This window comes from Pseudorca crassidens, chromosome 15, assembly GCF_039906515.1.
Source record: "Pseudorca crassidens isolate mPseCra1 chromosome 15, mPseCra1.hap1, whole genome shotgun sequence".
NCBI lineage: Eukaryota > Metazoa > Chordata > Mammalia > Artiodactyla > Delphinidae > Pseudorca > Pseudorca crassidens.
This window is the reverse complement of record NC_090310.1, coordinates 36,090,739-36,114,146: the sequence shown is the minus strand read 5'-3', so window position 1 is coordinate 36,114,146 and position 23,408 is coordinate 36,090,739. Positions and strand designations below refer to the sequence as shown.

Below are 23,408 nucleotides of genomic sequence, written 5' to 3'. Positions count from 1 at the left end.
CCCTGGAGCTCAGCGCATGTTCTTCCTATGCTGAGTCCCTGTGGCGACTGTCAGAGCTTCTGCACAGGAACGCCTGTGCCTGCTGCCCACCACGAGGCCATGGCCGCTGGCTCCTCCAGGCTCCCTGTGGGTGCTGGGAGAGGGCAGCTCATCATCAGCTCCTTTTCAACCAGTTAGCTGGACCTAATTCTCTAGTTCCTGAGTCAGGTTTAAACCCTCTGTAAAGGTCATGCTTTCCCGGGTGCCGCCTTCTCTGGCTGTGGTGGTTTCTTTTCTTAGTGGCTGGTTTAACCCTCTTTCCTTGCTTTTGCACTGGCCGAGCCATGGCCAGGCCAACTGCTGACCCCTGCTGGCCTCCGGGGACACGCTGCACAGACCCGATGGGCCAAGGTCTTCAGTCCCCAGGCCCACCTTCCCTCCCTTTACCTGCTGGTGGCTTTTTATCAACTTTAACCCCTCCCCCAAAACCTCCTTTTCCACTTGGAGTTGGTAGCGTTCTCCGAGTCAGGACACTGTCCGAGGAGTGAGGCTCCCAGGCCTCCCCCGAGGGAGTGCACCCGAAGCTGCATGGTCTCCCCTGCGAGCCAGTGAGCAGGGTAAGGACCCTGGGTCGGCTCCCTCCTTCCTAACTCCACTTCATTTCCCTGACACAGCCCATACTCGGGAGGGGGCATCAAGCCCTTCATACAAGAAATGCATGGTAGCTTCTAGAACAGGCCAGGCTCCATCTTCAGTCTGATCAAAGTGGTGTGATCTGAGCCGAGCTTCCCTCTAGCCGTCTGCCCTTGGGCAGCAGACACGGGGAAGGCTGGGTCCCCTCCGCCTGGTCACAAATCAGGAAACACGGTATGTGTTCAAGAAGCCCCATTTCGCCTCCCTGAATGCTGCACGCCGCTGAGGCCCAGTTCACAAACCCCCTCTTCCAGGAAGCTGTCCCTTTGGGCCATCTGAGCACTGACCCTCGCAGCTGGCACAGAGGAGAGGCCAGTCTGTCTTCTCCACTAGATGACCGGAAGTGCCGGCCTGTTTCCTTTTCTCCACAGGGCCCAGCACACAGGCCAGAGCAGGCTTCATAAACTCATCCTGTTAAAATGCAGATTCTGACTCAGTGGGTGTGGGCGGCCCAAGCCTGCATGTAACAAACCCCGGGCAATGCTGCTGGGCCTCGGCCTCTCCTGGATCATCGAGGGTGGGAGCTCAGCGCCTGCTGAGGGCTCTTAACTGTAGGCGTGTGGGGTTTGGGGTGGGGGCGCAAATGTGTAGATGAATGAGTACCTAAGAACCAGAGGAATGAGCAGCAGCAGGCCTGGGCTCCGCCTTGAGATGGAGAACAGGCACAGGCCTTCGGCAGACACGGGTGTGGGGTCAGCAGGGGCACTGTGGGTCCCCTCCCCACGGCCCGTTTCCCTCGTTATTTTCTAGAGTACAGTATCCAGAAGGTTTCTATAAAGGCTTTTTGTTTTTATTGCACGATATAAAACGAACTGCACCGTATTTAAAACAGACAAGACGTTCACAAGGACACAGAGACCCAAACTTTTCTTCTTTTCCAGCCCTCACCTGCACTCCACAGGCGGCTACATACTGGTGGAACCAGTTAACAAAGAACATGCTTATTTGGGGGGCTTCAGAGCTGTACTGGGCCTTCTGTACTGTCCAATTCAAAGACTGCTGGTGACAATGACAGGTGTCTGGGCAGGACAGCTGGGCCAGCAGAGCACCTGGGGCCTGGCAGTTCAGGGCCTGTGGACAGCTGGTCTGCTGGTGGAGGCTGGGATTACAGCCCAAGTGCTGAGAAGGAAGACATGGGCAGGGGCAGCCTGGACCCAGACATCCACCTCAGGACACGGACACCTGTGACTGGTGGGCAAAGAGAGTGGAAAATGCAGCTGAATCAGGCCTTGCCCTGGCCAGCTGGCAGTGGCCCACCCCCTTCTGAAACACATGGGGCCCAAGGGGGTTAAAGGGAGACAAACTGTGGGCACCAATGGAGGGAGGGGCCAGGGCCCCTAAATCCAGCAGATGACACACTCCAAAGGCCACTCTAGGATATGAGGTCAAGAGGAAGCCGATCTGGGTTGGTGCTGCCGTTATTCACAGGGGGAGCAGTGTGGTCAGAAAGCTCAGAAACACTGTGGGGGCCTGGCTGGCTGACGGGGGCTGCAGACCCTCACAGGCTGCTGATGGCCTGGGGTTGGGGGCGGGGGACAGGCCCGCGGGTTCTGACCCCCGTCTTCTTGCTCATGGGCTGCCGTCTCTTCCTCACAGGCTTTGCCTTGCGGGCGGCAGCTGTGGTGAAGGTGATGCACTGGGTGTCCAGGAAGTCCAGCAGCTTCCCCGTGGCCACATGGATGCCTTGATGCTTCAGCTCGGCCTGTAGCTCTGCCAGCTCCAAGGGCTGGTACAGCAGGACCTTGCGGTAGAGGGCTGGCTTGGAGCAGATATAATGCCTCACGGCCTCCTCTGTGGCCGCTACCTGGATGGCCGCCTGTGAAGCACTGACACCCTCCTCGTCCTCCTCATCTTCTCCTGCAGACTCCAAGGCTGCTCCAAAGTCACAGGAAGAACTGAAAAGAACCAGACAATAACACCTAGCAACACCCCTTCTTTCCGGCCTCCACCCCGAGACCAGGAGCCCCTTTGAGGGAAGGAGTGTGTTTCTTTGTCCCCTGCGGAGCCCGGCACATGGACGACCCCCAGGGCAGTAGGAAGCCCCAGGCTGCTGTGTCCCTGGCACTCTAGTTGCAGGCCTGAGCGGGATCGCACCCTCAGCCAGAATCTAATGCCGAGGGCAGCTGTGCTAGGCTGGCCCTGCTTGTGAGAGAGGATGTGGCCCTGTCCTTCCATCTGGTTACCTTTGTGAGCTGCAGGAGCTGTCACTGCTGTCTACAGAGGTGGCCATGGATTCCTGGGAGGCCGGTAGCTGGGTGTCACCATCAGGGCCTGGAGGGCCCTCCTTGGCTGGTGACGTGCTCAGGGCAGGGACCCTTCCACCAGGCTGTGTCTTTTGATGTTGGGGGCCCTTGGTCTTAGCAGGTCCCTTGGACCTTTGGGGAACGGAGCCAGAAGTGGCCTCCAGCTGGGTGCGGCCAGCTGCCCTTGAAGGCTTAGAGGTCTTGGTGGTGTAAGTCTGGCTGCAAGGAGCCTCCAAGGGCACCTGTGAGGACTGGCTCTCTTCCTCAGAGTCTGACTCCAGTATCTGGTGAGTGTACTGGAATATCTCCTTCAGTTTCAGGACCATTTGGCGTTTGGGCAGAGGGCGGACCCCAAACCTGAATAGGAAAACAGATGAACGTCAGCAAAGAGCAAACAGGTATTAACGAATTAAACTAGTGGCTTTATGTAACTGAATCTTAAATGCCTGACTTAAGAGCATTCAGAGGTCGGTATCTATCCTGCATACCCACTGAGCTGACTCAGGAATATTCCAGAAAGGCCATTCCCCCTGAGTTCTGAGTGGTGGTGGTAGCAGTGACCTCCCCAGTGTCCAAGGCAAACAGCAGAATTCATTGGAATGTGAGTTTTGATGTTCTTTTAAAAAATCAGCTCTCCCTCCTCAAACTGTTAAGGCAAGGGTACCATTCCCATCCACATGGCACATGGAGACCTGCCACCTGATGGGTGACCTGGAGGAGTGTCATTTCTTGGCCCTAAGTCACCTGGGGAACAGTATGTGGAGAGCTGGGAGTCACGCACGCCCCCCCACCAGCCAGAGGCTCCTGCCACCAGAGCCCAGGGTGCCGTTCTGCTCCCCACTTCACTAAGCCTGGACATAGGTGCAGGAGGGAGGGTCTGCTCAGAGCAAGCTTTCCAGAACACCACCAACCTGTCCAGTTCTTTCTTCAGCACCGGGGTCTCCATGATGGAATACCTTGGCATTGGGGTTATGGGCACTTCGGGGGGCAAGTTCTTCTTCCGGTTAGCACCTTCTGGGTAGAACAAAAGAAACATACGTTTCAGCACGAGGGCCCTGGATTTGCCTCTTCTGACCCTGATAGTGTCACTTAGAGAAGTGCTGCCCTCGCTCCAGGACAGCAGGGATGTCCACCCTTCACTGTTTGACTCTGGAGTCACATCTTCCCATTGGAAAGCATCACACAGCACGCGGTGAGGGCCACGGGCTTATGTGGTGCTGATGCTGTGAAGAGCTCGAAAGCAGGTAGGCAGTTGCCAGGGGCTGGGGTGAAGGGGCAGTGGGGCGACTGCTAATGGGATGGGATTTATTTTGGGGTGATGAAAACATCCTGGAATTAGACAGTTGTAGAATACTGTACTAAAAAGCCATTGAATAGTACATTTGAAAGGGTGAATTTTATGATATGTGAATAACATCTCAATAATGCTGTTATTAAAAAAAATCAGTATTTTAAAGACAACTTAGGGACAACTTAAGTACATCTGGACTTTGGTTCTTATCCTGTTTATGAGCATGGAGTCCTTTGAGATGCCAATGAAAACAACAGGATCTGTCTTGTGAAAAATGCACAAGATTCTTTATATCATTTCAGAGAGTTTGTGACCCTCATGAATCTCCCCTCAGATTCTGACTAAGGTCCCCTGGTCTCAGGTCTCCTGCAGCGGTTCTCACACACCACCTCGGAACCTGTTAGAAATGCAAAATCTTGGTTACACAGCAGACCTCCTGAAGCAGCAGCTCTGGGGTAGAGACCGGCCACGTGTGTTTTAAGAAGCTCTGCAGGCAATTCTGACGCCCACTCAAGGCTGAAAGCACTGGTTAGTGATGCCCAGCTGGTCTAAGATTTTAGGGGGACATGAAATAGCAGGACACAGGCAGATGCTCTGCCCATAGGCTCTGCTTCCCTGTCACCAGTCACGGCTCAGTGTCGCCTGGTCCCTTCCCAGACTCTCCCTGGATCAGTCCAGCTGGAGGGGATAGCGGTGGGGCAGCAGCACCTCAAGGGGCCGACACCAACACCGGGGGCCTTGATTTTCCCCTGTGACTGAAATGAGCTGGGAAGTGGGGTCCCTCCACCAGTGGGGCCGATAAGGCTCACAGCAGACCTCCCACACTCACCCCATCTGGTCTTTTAATTGAGATGAAATTCACGTAACAAAATTTTAAAGTGAACAGTAGCACTTAGCACATTCAGTGTTGTGCAACCACCACATCTTTCTAGTTCTAAAACATTTCATCCCCCAAAGAAAGTTCCATGCTCGTCACTCCCTGTTCTCCTCCCCCCAAGCCCCTGGTGATCACTCATCTACTTTCTGTCTCTATGGCTTTGTCCATCTGAATGTTTCATATAAAAGGAATCATATAATACGTGGTGGCCTTTTGTGTCTGGCTTCTTTCACTGAGCAGCATGTTTTCAAGGTTCATTCTGCTGTATCTGTGTCAGTGCTTTATTCCTTCATATGGCTGAATAATATTCCACTGTATGTATGTATGGGCCACATTTCTTTATCCACTTATCAGCTGATGGACATTTGGGTTGTTTCCACCTTTTGGCTGTTGTGAATATTGCTGCTGTGAACATTTGTATACAGGAGTCCTGACCTCAAAACCTTTGAATGTATACGTGGGAGTGGAATTGCCTGGTGGTAATGGCAATTCTGTGTTTGACTACTTGAGGAACCACACGTTTGCTCTTAAGGTGCACCTGAGGTGCCTATCACAGCCTCTCGGGAGGTGCTGGTCCACTATTCTGGAGCGGAGCCACAGACAGGGATCTTGAACAAGTACCCAGGCGAGCCACAGGATCCAGGCAGGTTTAGGAAGCCCTGACTTACTGGCTAAGGAGCATATGTTTGACAGCAGGCCGATCCTCCCCAACCGTGGAGTGGGGTCAGGCAGGCAAGGGGAGGGCTGGCCACGGGTCAGCAGGCCCTTTAGCATCACTGCCCCGCGCTGTCGTTACGACCCTCCACGCCCCTTAGTGTAAAACAGTGTAAAAGACAACACCCTCCCATTACTCACTTGGCGTCTGTAACTCTTGCAGTTTCTGGGCTCCATCCGCGCTTGGTGTCTGGGGCAGAGGAGGAGCCTCTGGGGGCTTCTGTTCTTCTCCATCCCAATCCTCCCACAGAGCTGAGTTCAGAAAGCTCAGCCTGCTGCTCCCAGGGGAGCCGGCCCCAGGGGATCTCTCTTGAGGCTTCCTCTGGCCAGTGCAGCTTCCTCGGATGGGGGTGGTGCCCAGCAGTGCTGGGGAGCGGCAGTCACCGCTGTCCGGGGCTCCCTCCACCCTACTGCCAGGGCTACTGGTGCTCAGGGGGCCGGTCCACTCGAGGTTCAGGTGGTCGATTGGAATTGGTGAGAGGGGCTCCACGTGCCAACACCAATTGTCGGCTGGAATCGGGGGGTCACTATCCAGCAGGGGGATGTTGCTCGCCTTCTGGGAGGCCACCTCCTGCTCCTCCTCACTGTCCTCAACCTCCACCACTTCACTCGCAGTGGCCTGAACCCCTGGGCTCGGCGCAGGCGGCGGGTGCCTCTGGAACTGCCCAGTGAGGTCAGCGAGGCCTCCTGAGCCGGGACGGGGAGCCAGAGGAGAAAAGTACTGGTGGCATCTGGGGTGGGGACTGGACGGGCTTCTGCAGACCTGCCTTCTGCTGTCAGGGCTTCCGGGAGCGATGGGGCCCAGGAGTGAGGATGATGTCTGAGGCACGATGACCGAAAACTTACTCATGGCTTCCGGTTCACCCCTGTTCCCTAACAGGGCCCTGGGCTTGGGCTGAGCCAGTGGGTCTGCTGAAGGCCTGGACCTGAGGCCTGTGATTTGGGTCTGCGATGAACAGTTGCGGCTTCTGCTAGCCAGTGGGGTGGCAGGCACCAGCCACGAGGTATCTGTCGTGCTGTCCTCGTCGCCACTGATCTTGGGGTCGCAGAACAGTTGGGGGGTCCCTCTGCCCCCCACAGAGCCCCGGTTCCCCAGCGGTCCCTCCACCTCCTGCTGTAGCGTGGGCTCTCTTCCTGGTGGGCTTTGGGAAGGTTCCTGCTCTGCATCAAGGTCGATGATGGAAAACAGCTCAGAGGACTTGGTGCTAACTTCAAGAACTTTCCTTTCTTCCGAGGGACCATTCAAACCTGACTTTGTTTTGATTTGTTCCAGCTCCAGCTCTTCATCTGAATCCAATAAAAGGATAACCTCATCTTCTCTGTTCACGCTGGATGGAGAGTTCTGAGACCTGGCACTCAAGCAGCCAGGTTCTGACTGGGTTAGATCCATGGGTGGTGACTTTTCTGGGGAGATCAGGACCCCTTTACCTCTGTGTTCCAACACGGAACTACACTCCTTGTCTTTCTGGCCTGGATCCTTATGTGACATGGGAAGGCTTCTGGCCCTCTTTGGCTTCAGTGATGAGTTCTGGGAGGCCACCCTGGAAGCTGTGCCCTGCAACTGGGGTGTTGGCAGGGACAGGTCACTGGTGTGACGAGAACGAAGATGTGGCCCGCAGGGACTCCTGCCTTGATGGGGCTGTGATGGGAAGAAGGGTGAGTGTGAGGGAGGTGCCTGCTGGCGAGCAGGGGGATGGGAACTCTCTATCTCCCTTTCCCATACGGTGCAGTTTCCTTCCTTGCGATCACTTGTCATCTGGGAGGGTTCAGGGTATCCGGCTTGAGGCGATGAAAAGGACTGTTCATCATCATCAACATCAACTGAGCACAAAAAGGTGCTTTCCTGCTTCTCTGCCTGACCCCGGGCAGGGCTGGAAGAGTAGGGAAGAGCCAGTGCTTCCTCTGGGGACTCTGCGTTCTCCTCCCTGTCCAAACCCCGGTCCCCGGGGGACAGGAGCGTGGACTGTCTCATGTTTTTCCATTTGTCTAGGGCCTCATCTCTTCCTTGCCCAGATGATTCCATCTGCTCTGCATTTTCTGACTGTTGTTTATTGTGAACGCTTGTGAGGATTCCCCCAGAAACTGGACCGTCCTCCCTGAGCTGGTCAGCTTCTTCCTCCATCGCTGGAGCTTTCTCCCACTGGAGCAGCTTTCGCTGAGTAGCTGCAAATTCATAAATTTCTTCCATCTCTGCCTCATTCACCTTTTCTCTGTCTTCTTCTCGGCCCTCGGATTTCAGCAGAGCCTCTGCTTCCTCCTCCTCACCCCGCCACACCAACCGCAGGAGTTCTTGGAAAGTCTCCACTCTGCTTTCACAATCCTCGTCTTCCTGCTCCTTCTGCTGTCCACCCTCTGCATCCATCAGGACGGGCACCTGTTCGCACAGGTGAACAAGCTCAGTCACGCCAAACCTGCAATGGGAAAGCCATGCGTCACCCCACCCTGCGCAGAGGCGGCAGCTGGGTGTCCAGGTGCGGGAGGCTTGGGGCAGGAGCCCTCACGGGGAGGACGGCCATGATTCACCCTGGCCTTTCCCCTGCTCCCCTATGGAGACGGTTCCCGTGCTCATGCCCAGCTATGCCCCAGGCTGCTCAGTTCTAGAAACAGAGCCTTCAAGGAGGGCCACTAACCCTGCTGTGCAGGCCCAAGTGCAGGCTGAGGGGAGATGGCAGGGATGGGTGGTGCTGTGACCGGGAGAGCACCCAAAGCGCTGTGACTGATGCAAACCGGGACACCCAAACCTGTCACGGGTCAGCCAGGCCTAGGGCCACACCAGCCTGCCACCTGCTTGATGGCTCTGTGGTCTAATTGGTACCTTTGAAACTCCAGAGGCTGAGCCCATCCTTCCCAATAATACACCTGAGAAATGAACAAGGTTTCATCCCAGAGGCCCTCGAGGCTTATCAGGAAGTAAAACACCTATTTTTGCTGAGCTACCTGCCACCTCTCCTGAGATACTGGTGTGGACAAACCAGGTAGGTGCAAATTCATGGGAGTTAGATCAAGCATCCTATTCACTTCCATTTTCTGGGACTTGGGAAAGGACAGCTGTTGTTCAGCTTTGGTGGCAGAACCACCAAGGAGTGGCAGTGTTTGGGGGCTGAGGTTGGGACCACCCTCTCACCACGCCCAGGGATCGAAAGCCACGGGGCCCTCCTCAGCCGGCACTTGGCTCTCCTGCAAGTGTTCATTCTGGCCAGACTTCCAGTCAATACACCCTGTTCAAGGTCACCACCGGGTATAAACGGGGGATTAAAAGGTACAGGAAGGACTCAGCCCTGACCTTCCCACGGGCCACCAACCAGATAATCCTTGTCAGTTAATGTCAAAAGCTGTGAAGTAAATGGGAAGACCAATCCGGACCTGTGGGCCAGAGAGCTCAGGTCAGGGGCCAGGTGGGGAGTAAGGGCAGTGTCCGCAGCATAGAGGTAACGCAGGAACACCCGGGCGGCCTCAGCGCTGACGTCACTCAGCAGAACGCGCTGGGTCCTCACGTCACCATCTTCTATTGCAAAGAAGCCTTCACTGTTTACCTGAGGGAGAAACGCATGCAGAAGAGTTACCGATCGGACAGTCGTGACTTGGGGCGAAACAGACCTCAGGGAGGTTCTGGGAGCCTCTGAGCTTGTCCCAGGACAGGTATTAGCCAGTGTCGCTCCATTTAGTTGGCCAGGAATTCTGCAGGTTAGGCCACAAAACTTGTCTGTTTCCAAAATCAAGTCAGTGATAGATGCTCAAGAACCCAGTCAGTCCCCTCTTGACAGGCATATCAAAGGCACTAGAACTTTCTGACGAGACTGACAACAGTTTCTGGGATTCCTGCAATGCGATGTTCAAGTCAAATGCACAATGGCACAGAAATGTCGCAGTAGCTCGAGCTTAACAAGGTTGATTATAACACTTTACAATTATGCAAATAGAGGAAAAGGAAACAATTCTGGGGAGAAAAGGATTTTTATTCAACAGAACAAGAAATCTGATATTTCCCAAAGCTCATCTCCTCATAGAGCTTCCTGACCTCAAACCTGTCTTCTCCATGGAAGCATAACCTTGATGCCAACAGAGGAAGAACATTCCAGGGCAGTGGGAGGAGAGCCGGGGTTGGGGGAGGAAAGGGGGCAGGAAGACAGAGGCAGAGGCAGGGCACAGAGGGAAGAAGAGGGGAGGAGGGAGAGGAGGGGGGAGGGAAGGGGGTGGGGAGGCAGCTTGACCGCACACTTACGTGCTGCATGAGAAGTGGGCATCGGGCATAGAGCACAAACTTGTGGGCATAAAGCACCTCCCCACCGTCCATCTGAAACTGGACGTCGCTGAGGTGTGGGTTGTTGACCATGGCACCGAAGTCGGCCACCAGCAAACCGAGGGCGAGCTGAAATGAGAGGGGGAGAGCGGCCACTGCCGCCTGTCACCCACCTAACTGTGCAGGCCCAACTGACGGGGTGCAGGTGGCCAGTCAGGGCCTCGTGCTGCTCCCCACAAGGTCCAATGTTGGGCTCCACCTTTAAGTTACCTTTAGGCCCTCAGGGACACAGAACAGCAAAACCCAGTCCTTTCTAAAAATCTCCATCACACCCAATTCCCTGGCCTAAATGGGAGCCCCAGCCCATGGAGAGGTGTGCTTGACGGCAGCATCAGCACCTGCTGAGGGCTCCATGGGCCAGGCGGTGTGCGGCCCCACAGGAAGCTACCAGCCTAGCCTGCCATGACAGATGGGACCTGAGCCCAAGCAGTTACAGGGCAGGCCGAGGAGCTCCGTGTCCCTCTCTGACACGTGCCACGTCTCTAGGGAGACCTTGGTGAGAAGTGCTTGGCTGATACCAATGCACTCACGGGATGACACCCACCCTAAGGAAAACCCAGCTTCTAACCCAATTTGTCACCAACACAGAACACAAACTATTAGCTGGAGGCCTCCAGGACTCACACATGAGGGCACAGCAAGTGCTGAACGAGTGAATGGAACTTTGAGAGATGGATGCACAGAGCCGTCGGCTGAAGTGAGGCACCCTCACCGAGCAGGGGTGCTCCCCAGGCCCCAGGACAGAGCAGGCTCCCAGGGCCAGGCTACTGAGGTGCCCCAGGGTTCAGCAACAAAAGGGAAAACTGCCTCATGGCAAAGACCCGCTCAGTTCAAAGCCCGTCAAGGGGATCAGTGGACTCGAGCAGGGGCCTGGAGGCTGGCAGTGAGCTGGCAGCACTGAACACACAACAAGCCCTTCGGCCAAGACCATGGATGGAGCCGGGACAGGGCCAGACATTCTTACCGAAGCCTGGCTGCTCCTCTCCAGGCACTTCTCCTTGTCTGGCAGGACAAACCCAGTCAGTGGAAGGCTGCTGGGCGACAAGTCCATTCCTGAGAGGAGGATTCGCAGGTTAAAAGAACAGTACCTCCTGGCAACATCAACCACCAGGGAAAGAGCATCACCTGGGCTGACCCGAGGACGTCTTCATGGAAAACGAACTGCCCACAGACCACCTGCACCACCACCCCCTCCCAACAGAGAGGGACTCGGGAGAGAAAGAGCTGAAATCAGCCCTCATGACCACTCGTTCTGGCAAAAGGCTCTGTCCTTGGTCAAAGTTGAAGGAAGACTGTGACAAACTCACCTAAATCACATTTACCTTTGAGGAAAAATGAAAGCACCTAGTGAGACTACATTCTCCCTGTCACATGGGGATGAGCCTGGCAACATCGGATCTGAGCAGCTCTCACTGCCCTGGTCCCAGGGAGAACAGGCCCCAGTGGCCAGTGTCTCACCTGTGGCCCCTCCTGAGCCGGCCGGGCCCCCACTGCAGGGCCACGGGCTGGCGCTCAGCCCCTCTCCTGCCAAGTCCAGGAGGTCCTGCAGGGCCTGATGCTCCCTCTGGCTGGCGGAGGGCGCTGGGCTCAGGGGGCTATGGCCCACAGGGCGGGTGCCATGGACGGCAAGGGGTGTTTGCACGCCAGGCTCTGGCTTCTCAGGCAGCTCCAGTGGCAGCGTAGGCTCCTGTGTGAGGCCCTGAAAGAAGTGGGAGAGCCAGAGTGAGCGTGCAGCCACCACAGCAGGCTCCCCAAGGGTGTGAGCCCCAGCCCAGAGCGACCCTGGGAAGCTTGTCACCATTGCCACCTGTCAGCAGGCTCATCTGTCACGGCAGAGGCCATGCCTGTGGCCTCCACATCTGCAGAACGGTTCCCAGGGCCCCTGCCCTCCTAGTATCGTCTGAATTGCTTCAAGCGGGTGAGTACCAATTCCAGACACCTGCATAGGCCAGTCTGGTTCCTGCCCCCCATCACAAGCAGGTCATACGCGGTCCGGGAGAAGGCCCTGGGACTCTGCATTTTAAACTCTCCAGGAACATAACACACTTGGGAGCCAGTGGTCTCCCTGTTCCTACCAGGGGAACCATCTGGTTGCTGCAAAGAAAACACGCTAGACCACACACGATGCTCCTTGGCTTCCCCCCCTCCCATCTTCCTCCAACTTTCTGCCGCCACCCTCTCTCCTGAGCCCACCCGTGCCAGCTTGGAAGGGAGCACACCTCGGCGGGCCACTGGGGCACCAGGGGAGGGACCAGGCTGGCCGTGTAGAAGGATTCCAGAGCCCAGGCCCCGGTCAGGGCGCTGCCCTCCCACAGAAAGTTCTGCTTTCCTCCAGGTGGTCGAAGACCCCGCCTGCTCTTTTCCAGCTCTTCCTTAAAAATTCTGCTCGCAGGAAGCGGTGGCGTGCCAGACAGTTCCAGCTCCTCTGCCAAGAGCTGGGCCACGCGATCCTCCATCTGTCTCCCTGTGGTCTCCACGTCCTGGACTAACAACTGCGGGGGCGTAACGGGAACTTTCTTCTTGCGACTTTTCTTCTCTAGAGCTAAACAGAAGCAACATGGAGTCATCCTCCCCCCGAGGCCTCCAGCTGCTCCTTTAGCGGCTGCCGTGTGGCGAGGCTCCCCCGGCACCACCCTTGACCACACGTACCTGCTCCCGGTCTCGTCCTCTCAGAAAAAGCGTTTCCCAGCCTGAGTGCCGCCGGCACAGCCTTCTGCTCCATCTCGGACCGGGACAGAGCCATGGCCACCAGCAGGTCCTCGGACGGCGCCTCGGGCTTGGCGACCTTCCGCCTCTTCTGCGGCTCCTTCTTGGCAGTGGCTCCCTTCCGCTTCAGACCTCCAGCGTGATCCCTGAGGCTTAAAAGGCAGCCACACCGAAAGGTTAGTGAGGCTAGAGATGCGAGCACTTCCTGTTCTGAGGTGGTCCCCACTGGACCCGAGAAGGCTCACCCTTTCTCCTTGGTAGGGGGCGCGAGAGAAAAGGGATAAATGTGCAAACAGAAGCATCAACGGCTTCTGTACTCAGTCACTGCGCTCACTCTGTGCCTCACGTGAGCTCGCCTGATCCTGGGCCATGAGTTCAGCACAGTCCAGACACGGGAGGGTCTGGGTCCTTCCAGGTGATGCTGCCCAGCAGGGTTCTTGGCAGACACACAAAGCTGACAGCAGCACCCGCATACCCCAGCCATGGCCAAACCCTTCTGGTGGAGTCAGCTCCCCGGATTCCACCCACTTCTGCCCATCCATACCTCAGATGCCCTGAGGCGGACCCGGCCACATTGGCCGTGAAAAGATTCCTTCCCTCCTGCAGGGGCCCTAGGGTGGCACCTCTGCCCAAGGCCTGAAAGGCCTCCCAGGTTAGGCCACCAATGTGGTCAGCTGACTCAGAGGTCAACATGCAACATGTCATTTGGGTTGGAGGATATTTATTTAAAGGACTTTCTGGCTGGAGAGAACCTACACTGCCTGGTGAATTCCAACAGTCTGGGTGAGAGGTGGGAGGTAAAGGTGAGACAGATGGAGATTGCAGACCCAGGACCACCTTCCCTGCACCTCAGGGCAGTGTGCGGGAAGCACCTCTGGTTTGAGTAAAAGCTCGTGCTCTCCACCGGGCCAGGGATGGCTCCGGAATCGCAGGTATCACCTCAGAGATCTCAGCGAGCCCTAATTCAGTTCCAAACTCCTGGGAACCCTGCATGATAACCACAGCCTCCAAGAGGGGAAGAAGCCACCCTAACCTCCAGGCCCTGCTGGCAGCTGCTGCAGACTATACCTCGGCCCAGCGGGCAGGGCCTGGGCTGAGGTGAAAGCATGCGAGGGGTGCAGGAGCAAGTGGGGTGCTCTCACCAGCATGTGTGCCCTGGCTGGGGAGCTCTGACTACCCCAGAGTCAAAACGCTCTGGGCTGGGCCGTATGGCAGGCAAGGCTCTTCGTTTGCTGTGGTTTTCTACTCTAACAACCTTCCAGAAGGACCCACACACTTCTTGGAGGTATTTAAAAAGCAGATATATTTTATCTGAGTAGGTAGCTTCAGTCTAGTCCTGCCAAAAGGCAAGCAATAGCTTAGATGACATCTATTCTAAGGACTTAAGGCTTCTGAATCTGTGATGCTAGTGTTGATGTGCTAAAATATGGACAGGCTTGCAGCTAAGAATCGACCACCCAGTCTCAGCACTGGCCCCCTTCAGAGGCCCATCACCTGTGTGCAAGGCAATGGCTGGAACAAACAGAGCCACTGCCCTCAGCCTTCCCTTTGCCCTCAAGAGCTGCCGAGAGAAAGAAGTCCCGAACCTATAGAAGTCCAGGGCCCGTGCTACTCTGTTCCCTGTAACACTGGGACCTACCCAGGCATCCACAGCGGCAGAGGCGATGTGGAGGGAAGCAACCCTCTGCCACTTGTTTGCCTGTGGTTTGCATGCCAAGCACTTGTTTCTGGGTATCAGCAAGGCCTCCTATTCAAACACTTAAGCATTTAATTCATGCAAAAAAATAGGCCTATGGTTCTGTCTCATCAACTTGTTGAGCTATGCTGAGTAATCTTACATTAATAGTATGAAAATCGGACTACACTGAGCTGGAAGCCATGCTGTACCCCCCACAAAATGGATGAGGTGAAGAGAATTATCGAATTCTTAGCTGCTCAGGATGGTGGGGATGGGAAAATCTCAGGAAGGCCCTCGTGGAAACCAGTCCAATCCAACTGGTCCATTTCAAAGCCTCCGACGATAGAGATCTGTCCCCTCCTCAGTCCCTGTGGAGACTATGCCCAATTTCCTCCCAAAATATTTAATCTCCAGAATCAGAGAGGGCTCTGTTGTCCTCCAACACTACAAAAGGCCTTTTCTCTTTTTTTTTTTAAACAAATCAGAGTACTTTGATTTTTCTTCCTTTTCATCTGACTCACCTTGATGCCAGTGTGCCAGAGGCCCCCTCGGGCTGAGCTGTCTGCAGCCGCACGGCCTGGAGCAGGAGCTGCGGGCCAACCTCCATCTTCACTGCACACTGTTTCAAGTGACTGATTCTGCTCTTTGGGGTGAGAAATGGCTTGCCGCAAATTGGGCATTCAGGGATCTGAGGCACAGAAGGTCTCAGTGCCTTTTCAGCCTCGTCCAAGCACCTGGAGGAAGACAGCAAAGGTAGAAGAACCACCCTCCCTGGTAATATGATCGTAGATAGGGATTCATGTCAGCGTGGACGTGCTGTGGGACAAAGCCTGTTCCCCCTGAGCTGATCCCTCCACACAGCCTACAGTCAGCCTCCAGACATTGAATTCAGGTTTCTGTTAGCAAAGGTGTCTGAAGAAAGCAAGGATACACTAAACATAGAGTCATGGGAGTAACCATATGGCACAGTGATTCTACTCCTAAGTATGTGCCCCAAAGAGCTGAAAGCAGATACTCAAGGGACTTCCCTGGTGGTCCCAATGCAGGGGGCCTGGGTTCCATCCCTGGCTGGGGAACTAAGATCCCACATGCCGCAACTAGGCCCGCGTGCTGCAACTAGAGAAGCCCAAGTGCCACAACGAAGAGCCCACACAGCCAAAATAAATAAATAAATTTAAAAAAACAAAAAAACAACAGATACTTAAGCAAATACATGGAAAGCATGTTCACAGCAGCTCTATTCATAAAACCCAAAAGGTGGAGACAAATGTCCACCAATGGATGAATGAATAAATGAGATGTGGTCCATCCATACAGTGGAATATTATCTAACCTTAAAAAGGAGAAAAGCACTGACACAGCTACAACATGGATGACCCTTGCCAACACTCTGCTGAGTGAAGGAAGCCAGACACAAAAGGCCATATATTGTGTGAGTCCACTAATGTCCTGAACGGGCAAATCCACAGAGACATAAGGCAGATCAGTGGTTGCCAGGGGCTGAAGAAAAGAGGGAAATGGGGGTGCCTGCTTAATGGGTCTGGGGTTTCTTTTGGGGGTGACAAGATATTATAAAATTGACTGTGGGGACTTCCCTGGTGGCACAGTGGTTAAGAATCCACCTGCCAATGCAGGGGACACGGGTTCGAGCCCTGGTCTGGGAAGATCCCACATGCCGCGGAGCAACTAAGCCCGTGTGCCGCAACTACTGAGCCTGCACTCTAGAGCCCGCGAGCCACAACTACTGAGCCCATGTGCCACAACCACTGAAGCCCGCATGTCCAGAGTTCATGCTCTGCAACAAGAGAAGCCACCGCAATGAGAAGCCCGTGCACCACAACGAAGAGTAGCCCCTGCTCACTGCAACTGGAGAAAGCCCGTGCACAGCAACAATGACCCAACGCAGCCAAAAATAAATAAATAAATAAATTTACAGGAAAAAAAATTGTAGTGATGGCTGCACAACTCTGTCAATATATTAAGTAAACACGATTTTATTGTTCACTTTAAATGGGTGAATTGTATGGTATACGAATTATATCTCAATAAAGCTGTTTAAAAAGAAAAGCAAGGACAGATTGACACTGATACTGAGGTACTATCTCAAGATTCCCACCATGGCCACAGGAGCCCCGGAGCTGGTCACACCCATGGGAGAGGTGACCGCAGACAGGTGACGGCCGAGCTGCTCCTACCGGTTCACGTGCTGCTCCCTCCGTGTCACGGTCATAGCCGAGAGGTTCTTTTGACAGATCTGGCAAAAGAACAACCCCTTCTCCTCCAGGCTGTCGTTGTGTGCGGATGCCCGTTCTAGCCCAAACTCATGCTGGAGGGCCAAGGCCACTGCAGCGTCGCTTTCTGTGGCAGGGAGCCTGGGCCCAGACCCTGTGGAGGCACAAGGACCCATGAGGACCAGCTTATCCTCAGATGTCGAGGAGCACAGACACTGGGCGTGTCGTGAGGAATCCAGACCTGGCACCACTTGGCTCATGCGTGGCCCCTTCCAGGGAGACTGGACACCTAGTGGGTCCCTGAGAAGGGTACTCCTTAAACTTTAACAGGTACAGGGACCCCCAGAAAGCTGGTTAAAATGCAGGTCCGGAGGCTGGCACTCTGGGGGCCCAGGTGGAGCCTGAGATTCTGCATTTCTGACAACTCCAAGGCAAGGCTGATGCTGCTGGTCCAGGACCATTCTCTGAGCATCAAGGTACTAAAGAACTTGCCTTTCTTTTCCCATCTCTGCTAAAGTCAGCAACCCTGGGCATTCCAGGTTTATAAGGCTTCTATTCCAAAAAATCTAAGTTTTCTCTTCAAAGCTCAACCTTTCCTACTACTCTGACTTTTTCTTGCCCATCCCAGAAGAACCAGGTCAGAGTGAAATGCCATTCTTGGTTTTTCTCTGCATCAGACCAGAGGATGGACTGACTCCAATCTTGAGATGGCTCTCAAGGTGGTCATGCCCACTGCTGTGGCCCTCTGTCACATCTGACGTTGCTGGAGCAGACCCTCGGCACTCGTGAGGGATATGCCCTGAGAACAAAGCCAGAAAAGCATCATACTTCATTTTGGTCCTATGTTTTTTTTAAACAAAGAAATGGTTTATCTCTCCTGAGTATTCCTGGGTATGATGTGATGATTTATGGAAACAACTGAGTCGCATGTACGGCAGGTGCTGGGCTTATGCACTGGCTGAGTGACTCCTCTGCACCCCTTGGTGCCACGTGGACCAAGGACCAACGCCACAGCAGATGTCACATCACTATGTCACCTGCATGGACCTTTGGGGTAGCCTGAGAATCCTCAGTAATCCTGAGGTGAAATCTGCAGGTACAGTACCAGGAGACTATGTATTCACTAGCTGTAAGTCTGTCAATACAGTTTCTTTCTATTTCTTTTCCTTTTGTATATTTTCACCAGGGATGAAAATTCCTATTGTTTAGGGGATAAAGTGTAGTACCACCTGACATTACAAGCCTCAAGAGGTGGTGTAACATGCAGTGCATGGCACTTCCCTGCAGGAAAAGGTTAAATGACAGCAGGAGGAAACAAGCAAATCCAGAAAGGGGGGAATTTTCAAAGACAATTGTCCTGGACTTTTCAAGAAGTTAGTATTGTGAAAAAACAAGGACAAGACAAGGGGACTGGTCTACAGTCTAGACCAGAGAGACTACTGAGCCACAGCCACATGTGTGTGACAAATCCTCATTCAGAAAGAGAAGGAGTCCAGCTACAGCAGCTATCCTTGGGACAACCAGGGAAATCTGAATGTGAACTGATACCAGGCAGTGTTATGGAATCACTTGTGTTTATGGTATTGTGATTATATAGGAGAATCTAGGAGTGAAGCGTCATGATGTCTATAACTTGCTTTCATATGATACAGAAGAAACGTATATTTATAGAGACATAAAAAAATGTATGGCAAAATGTGGACAATTGTTAAATATAGGTTGAGGGCATAGGGACTTCATTGTAATATATTTTTCTGACTTTTATGAATGGGAAAATTTTGTAATAAAAAGTCAAAATAAAAAAAAGAGGAAGTGGTACCTTGTCAAAGAAGCTAAGTGAGAAATGACCCAAGGGACCCTCTGTTCTCTGGCGAGACAGAGTGGCAAAGGTAGAGCGCCACCCCCAGCAGAGACGCAATGAACACGGGCTCCTTCCTGACTCCCTTCCCCAAAAGTCAACCCTGTTGGGAAGACAGAGGACTCCCATCATACCGTTCCCTGCCATCATCTCTTGAGGGCCCTTTGGGACGTTTTCTTCAAGTGCAGCCTCTAGGGAGCACCCTTCTGAACCATGTTTCAAACGCTCAGGGTCTGCTCTCTTGAACTGCTGCATTCGCTGTAGCACCAGCTCTGCCGCCCGGGGTTTGGAGGGACTGGGCACCATCGCAGTCAGACAGGAAGGAGGGGGCTGGGAGCGGCTGTCAGGAGCGGCCTCTGGCAAGGAGGAAAACATTCATATGCATCAGTTCTAGCCGGAGGAACCAAAGACTCTTCCAAAGTTTCAAACACCTCAAGTTTCAAAGGGGTGCTTTACTGACTAGTTTAGGTTTAAGTCTTTTTTTTTTTTCCCCCGGTATGCGGGCCTCTCACTGTTGTGGCCTCTCCCGTTGCGGAGCACAGGCTCCGGACGCGCAGGCTCAGTGGCCATGGCTCACGGGCCCAGCCGCTAGACCGAGGCACAAACCCGTGTCCCCTGCATCGGCAGGCGGACTCTCAACCACTGCGCCACCAGGGAAGCCCTAGGTTTAACTCTTAAGTGTGAATAGTACTGATTGTTTTTTGGTAACCTCACTGTTTGTGGTAATATAAATACCCCTGTCATAAATATCTATGACAGGAGGGGGCATGGGGAGTGACTGCTATTGAACATGGGGTTTATTTCTGAGATGGTGAACATGTTCTAAAATTAAGTAGGAGGGATGGTTGCACAACTCTTGTGAATATACTAAAATCACTGAGCCATACACTTTAAAAGGGTAAATTTTATAGAATGTGAATTGTATCCCTATAAAGCTGTTATTAAAGAAATATTAATGACAAACACTTATATCTTTCTAGGTCAGAAGTTTTCCTTTAACTTGGTGTCTGTAGATGACCTCCGGGGGGGATCCACGAAGCCCCTGAAGTTATATGTCAATTTTGCAGGTGTGTTCGGGGGTGCAGTGTTCTGGGGGAAATCAAGCATAGCTTTCACTAGACTCTCAAAGGGAACATGAAGGACCAGTAATGTTTCAGCAACATTAACGACGCCTTACAACAGTTTCTTTACCACCACTGCACTGGGAGGTCATGCTGACCACATATTATTTAAGATCAGGAAGTGAAGGTGAGAAAAATTTAGAAACAGAACTCAGGAGCCCAAAGATCTTGTGCTGTATTATATATGCAAGGCTGGTTTTCAGTTCTGCATGAAGAATGTATGCTAAGCATATGGTTTAGTACACCAAGGGCAGCAGGATAAGACAGCTGCTTTAAACCAACAAACCAAAAAAAAAGAAGAAGAAAAAGCAAAGAATAAAAGGTGCTTGGAGGAGAAAGGAAGGACGAGAATATTCTCCTGGGACTCAAACCCACACGGCACCCTCGTTCTACCTTTCAGCAGCCTAACCAAACTGGCTGGCCCACTGCAACTTAACCACTTTGGAATGAACTCAAGAAAGTGAGAGAAAAAAAAAAAAAAAGGAAGTGAGAGAAGCAGCATTATTTTCACGTTCATGTAACTCATGTCAACTGCGTGATGTAAACATTAATAGGAAACTGAAAGAGGAGAGGGTCCCAAATATATCATGTAGAAAATTCACACGGGTTATATTTTTTATGACTATTGTTTAAAACAGGAGTTGGCAAACTACAGTCCTCGGGCTGGCTGCCTGTTTTTGTTAAGTGAAGTTTTGCTGGAACACAGCCCATTCTATTACATACTGTCATAGGGAGTTGAGTAGTTTGCGACAGAGACTGTACAGCCTGCAAAGCCAAAAAAATTTACTAGCTGGCCCTTTTCAGAAAGTTTTCTGACCCCTGGTTTAAAATAGTACAAATCACCTCTGGTTTCCTCTCTGGAAAAGTTTTGGCAGCTGTTTCAGCTGGTTACCTGTCTGGGTGCTCCATGCACTGTCCTGGAGCACAGCAGAAGCATGCACGCCTCCCTCCCCATTTTCAGGGGGAGCCGGTTCACTCTCTGGCCACTTGGGTGCCCCTTGCTTTTGAGTCCGCAGGACCTGGCTGCCAGAGCGAGTTTTTCTCTCAGCGGGGCCTTGAAGGGTTTTGCTCTTGGAAGCAGGTGGTTTGGCCCTTTTCAGTTTGCTTCTTATCTGGATGCTGTCTGAGGCCTTTTGTGTCTTCCTTTCCCCCGACACTTCCTTGGGGCCATTCTTTTTCACCCTTTGGAAAAAGCTGGCACAGAGTTCCTTAAAGTCATCGTCTGACTCATCCATCATCTGACGGGTTTCAAGGCTTTCAGGCTGGTCTTCGGAGGAGTGAGGGTCAATCTGGGGGCATGTGGACAGATGAGAAAGTGAACCCGAGTGTGAGCCTAGCCAGGCCTCGTTCGTACTCGCAGCTTCATTATGGCTCCTCTCTACTTCTCACTGAGGTACCTGGAGAGTCTGCACAATTGAGCAGGAAGTACTGCTCCCCACTGCCATAATGATTTAAAATGTCTTTCTTCAAATTGAACCTATGTTAAACAGCACGTTTAAAGCTTACCTTTATTAAAGTTCACAGCTGAGAGCTTCTGTTGTCCAGTAGATGCCTCTGAGAGAGAGTACATGTGACCTTGGTGCTCAGGTGATTCTCCAAGATCTCCATGGTGATAAAGCACATTTGATTCATTTAATTTTTCACTCGTGGAAAACCAAAAGCATCTAAGTGTAACTAGACAGATATTGTCATTTTATGCCATTTCTTCCAGGACGGTACAAGAGCATGTGGGGTATGAGAAAAGTCTCCAGAGGAACAATACCCCTGTCAAATAATCAGCTATAGCCTGGTTAGCACAAACTAACTGTCCTACAGGCTACCACAACACAACAGGGGAGAGGGATCTAAAAACCTGTCAAAGCATGTTCTTCCACAGGCAGAAAAATGCGTGCATCTTGGAAGAGTATAGTTTTATTGAAGCCTAGGGAATAAATCCCATGAAGAGCAGTCACCACAGAAACAAGATGGCCCCGGAATCCAGAAAAACTATCTCTTAGGCCTGTGCTGGTCCAAGGCCTCCAGCTCTCAGAGGCTCTATCAGCAAGCAATGTAATGAGAGAGAAAAAGAGAGAATACGCACTTGAACGCTCACGAAGAAACAAAAGATAGGAACATAGCAGGCTCTCTTTCACTGATACAACCAATTTTTCTAAATCAGAAATAGGTCACTTTTCATCCATTCTCGCACCCCAGCAACTCTTCTAACCCAGGTGACTAGAATGCTCCTCATATGCAAAGGTTGGGCCTTATGGGCATGATTATTTATATTGGTGCAGTTTAGTGGAGTTCAGAAATCAAAACTGAATAACCCAGTGGTAGAAAGTTCATTTCAAATACCATAATGAAATCTCCACTGTCCAAGTAATCCAATTAATCACCTAGTTTTCCAAAGCTGGGCAGACACACATACCTAAAATCTACTTTCCATGGCTGGCTCATTCTCATCTTACATCTCCTTAGAGAAGCTTGCTCTCTGTCTTTATCTAAGCGAACCCTCTCCACTCCCATTATTTTCTGTCATTACACACTGTTTTCACAATGGTACTTATCACAAGTTATAATCACATGTAATAGATTTATTGAATGCTTACTGTATGCAGGCAGTGGTCCCAAGTGCTTTACAAGTCTAACTCGTTTAATACTTACAACTTTAGTGGGTACAATCTATTGATGCCCTTTCTTTACAGCAAGGAACCAGGCACAAGAATGAGGAACTGACTCAAGTTGACACAGCTTTTCAAGTGGCTGGGCTGGGATCAAATCCAGGCAGTGTGGTTCCAGGGCATCAGCTCTTATATTTTTATTCATTTACTTGTTATCTGTTCCCTACTAAGCTCAAAACTTCAGGAGGGCACACACTCATCTCTATTTTGTATTCTCTTTGGCTGACAAGGTGCATGACTTGTAATAAGTGCTCGATAGTTATCTGTTGAATTAATTAACTGCAAATAGTTTGGTATAATAGGGAGCGAAGAGGAAAGTTGTGAGAGAGAAGACTGCAGGGAGAATCCGTGTCCGAGCGCCTGGGACGTTAGGCCAAGCAAACTGTTGGATGTCGGAGCTAGAACAAACTCCACTCTCCACACTGCCCTGAGTCGCCACATCTCTGCCGATACTACTTTAAAACGGTGCATCTCCTATAGGTGCTCAATCAGTATCTGCTGAAGGAAGTAATGGATCCTACGAGACGGCAAGTTTCCAGAGGGCTGGGGACTGTGTACCTACCGCGGCCGGGCTCACCGCAAACGTTGAAAAAAAGAATGGGCAGGTGCGGGGCTGACCCCCCGCCTCGCCCAACACACGGGTTGTCACCTGGGGAAGGGCTGCCAAGGACTCTGGCAGCTATAAAGACAGACGGCGAATTCCGATCGCTAGTCAGACCCCCGGGCTATGCCCCGTAGGTATCCGGACCCCCCCCAAACCCCTCTTCCGTTCAGACAGCCCTGGGCTCCTCCACCCAAGCCCGGGTCCTGCCTCTAACCGCGGCTGGCGGCGGGCGAGAAAGCCTCTTCGCCCTCAGAAGAGCGAGAAAGGCCCGAGGTGCCTGTACCGCCTCTCCCGGGTGCAGACTCCCGGCCCCAAAGCCCGGCTCCTCCTACCTCCGGCACCGCCGCAGCACCTTCTCAACGGAGACCAATGCGCCTGCGCATGCGCCGCTTGGCGCCCCGGCGGCGAATTGCGTCCGCGCAGGCGCAGAGCGATCTACAAGGCTCGTTT

General features: G+C 52.8%; 1 protein-coding gene and 1 long non-coding RNA gene across 3 annotated transcripts in view; one reads left to right on the top strand and one right to left on the bottom strand.

Annotated features, from left to right (window-relative positions):
* LOC137207226 (uncharacterized) overlaps positions 1-2,402 on the top strand; it is a 39,036-nt gene extending 36,634 nt beyond the window's left edge. Inside the window, exon 6 of the long non-coding RNA XR_010934992.1 lies at positions 2,269-2,402. This is a non-coding gene — a long non-coding RNA (uncharacterized lncRNA). The remainder of the gene's footprint in view (positions 1-2,268) is intronic.
* On the bottom strand, positions 1,441-23,367 carry SLX4 (SLX4 structure-specific endonuclease subunit). 2 transcript variants are annotated; one of them, XM_067706822.1, is made up of 16 exons: positions 23,291-23,367; positions 21,198-21,293; positions 20,584-20,980; positions 18,705-18,926; positions 16,677-16,866; positions 15,003-15,215; positions 12,747-12,955; positions 12,317-12,639; positions 11,556-11,796; positions 11,062-11,150; positions 10,020-10,166; positions 9,161-9,330; positions 5,939-8,208; positions 3,827-3,929; positions 2,856-3,272; positions 1,441-2,567 (listed from the first exon to the last, which is right to left on the bottom strand). In XM_067706822.1, the coding sequence occupies exons 3-16, from the start codon at positions 20,927-20,929 to the stop codon at positions 2,171-2,173; spliced, it is 5,337 nt and encodes a 1,778-aa protein (XP_067562923.1). In that variant the 5' UTR covers positions 20,930-20,980; positions 21,198-21,293; positions 23,291-23,367; the 3' UTR covers positions 1,441-2,170. The 2 variants fall into 2 exon arrangements, with proteins under 2 accessions (XP_067562923.1, XP_067562924.1); XM_067706823.1 differs by lacking the exon at positions 23,291-23,367 and adding an exon at positions 22,917-23,284.
* Between the last annotated feature and the right edge of the window lie 41 nt (positions 23,368-23,408).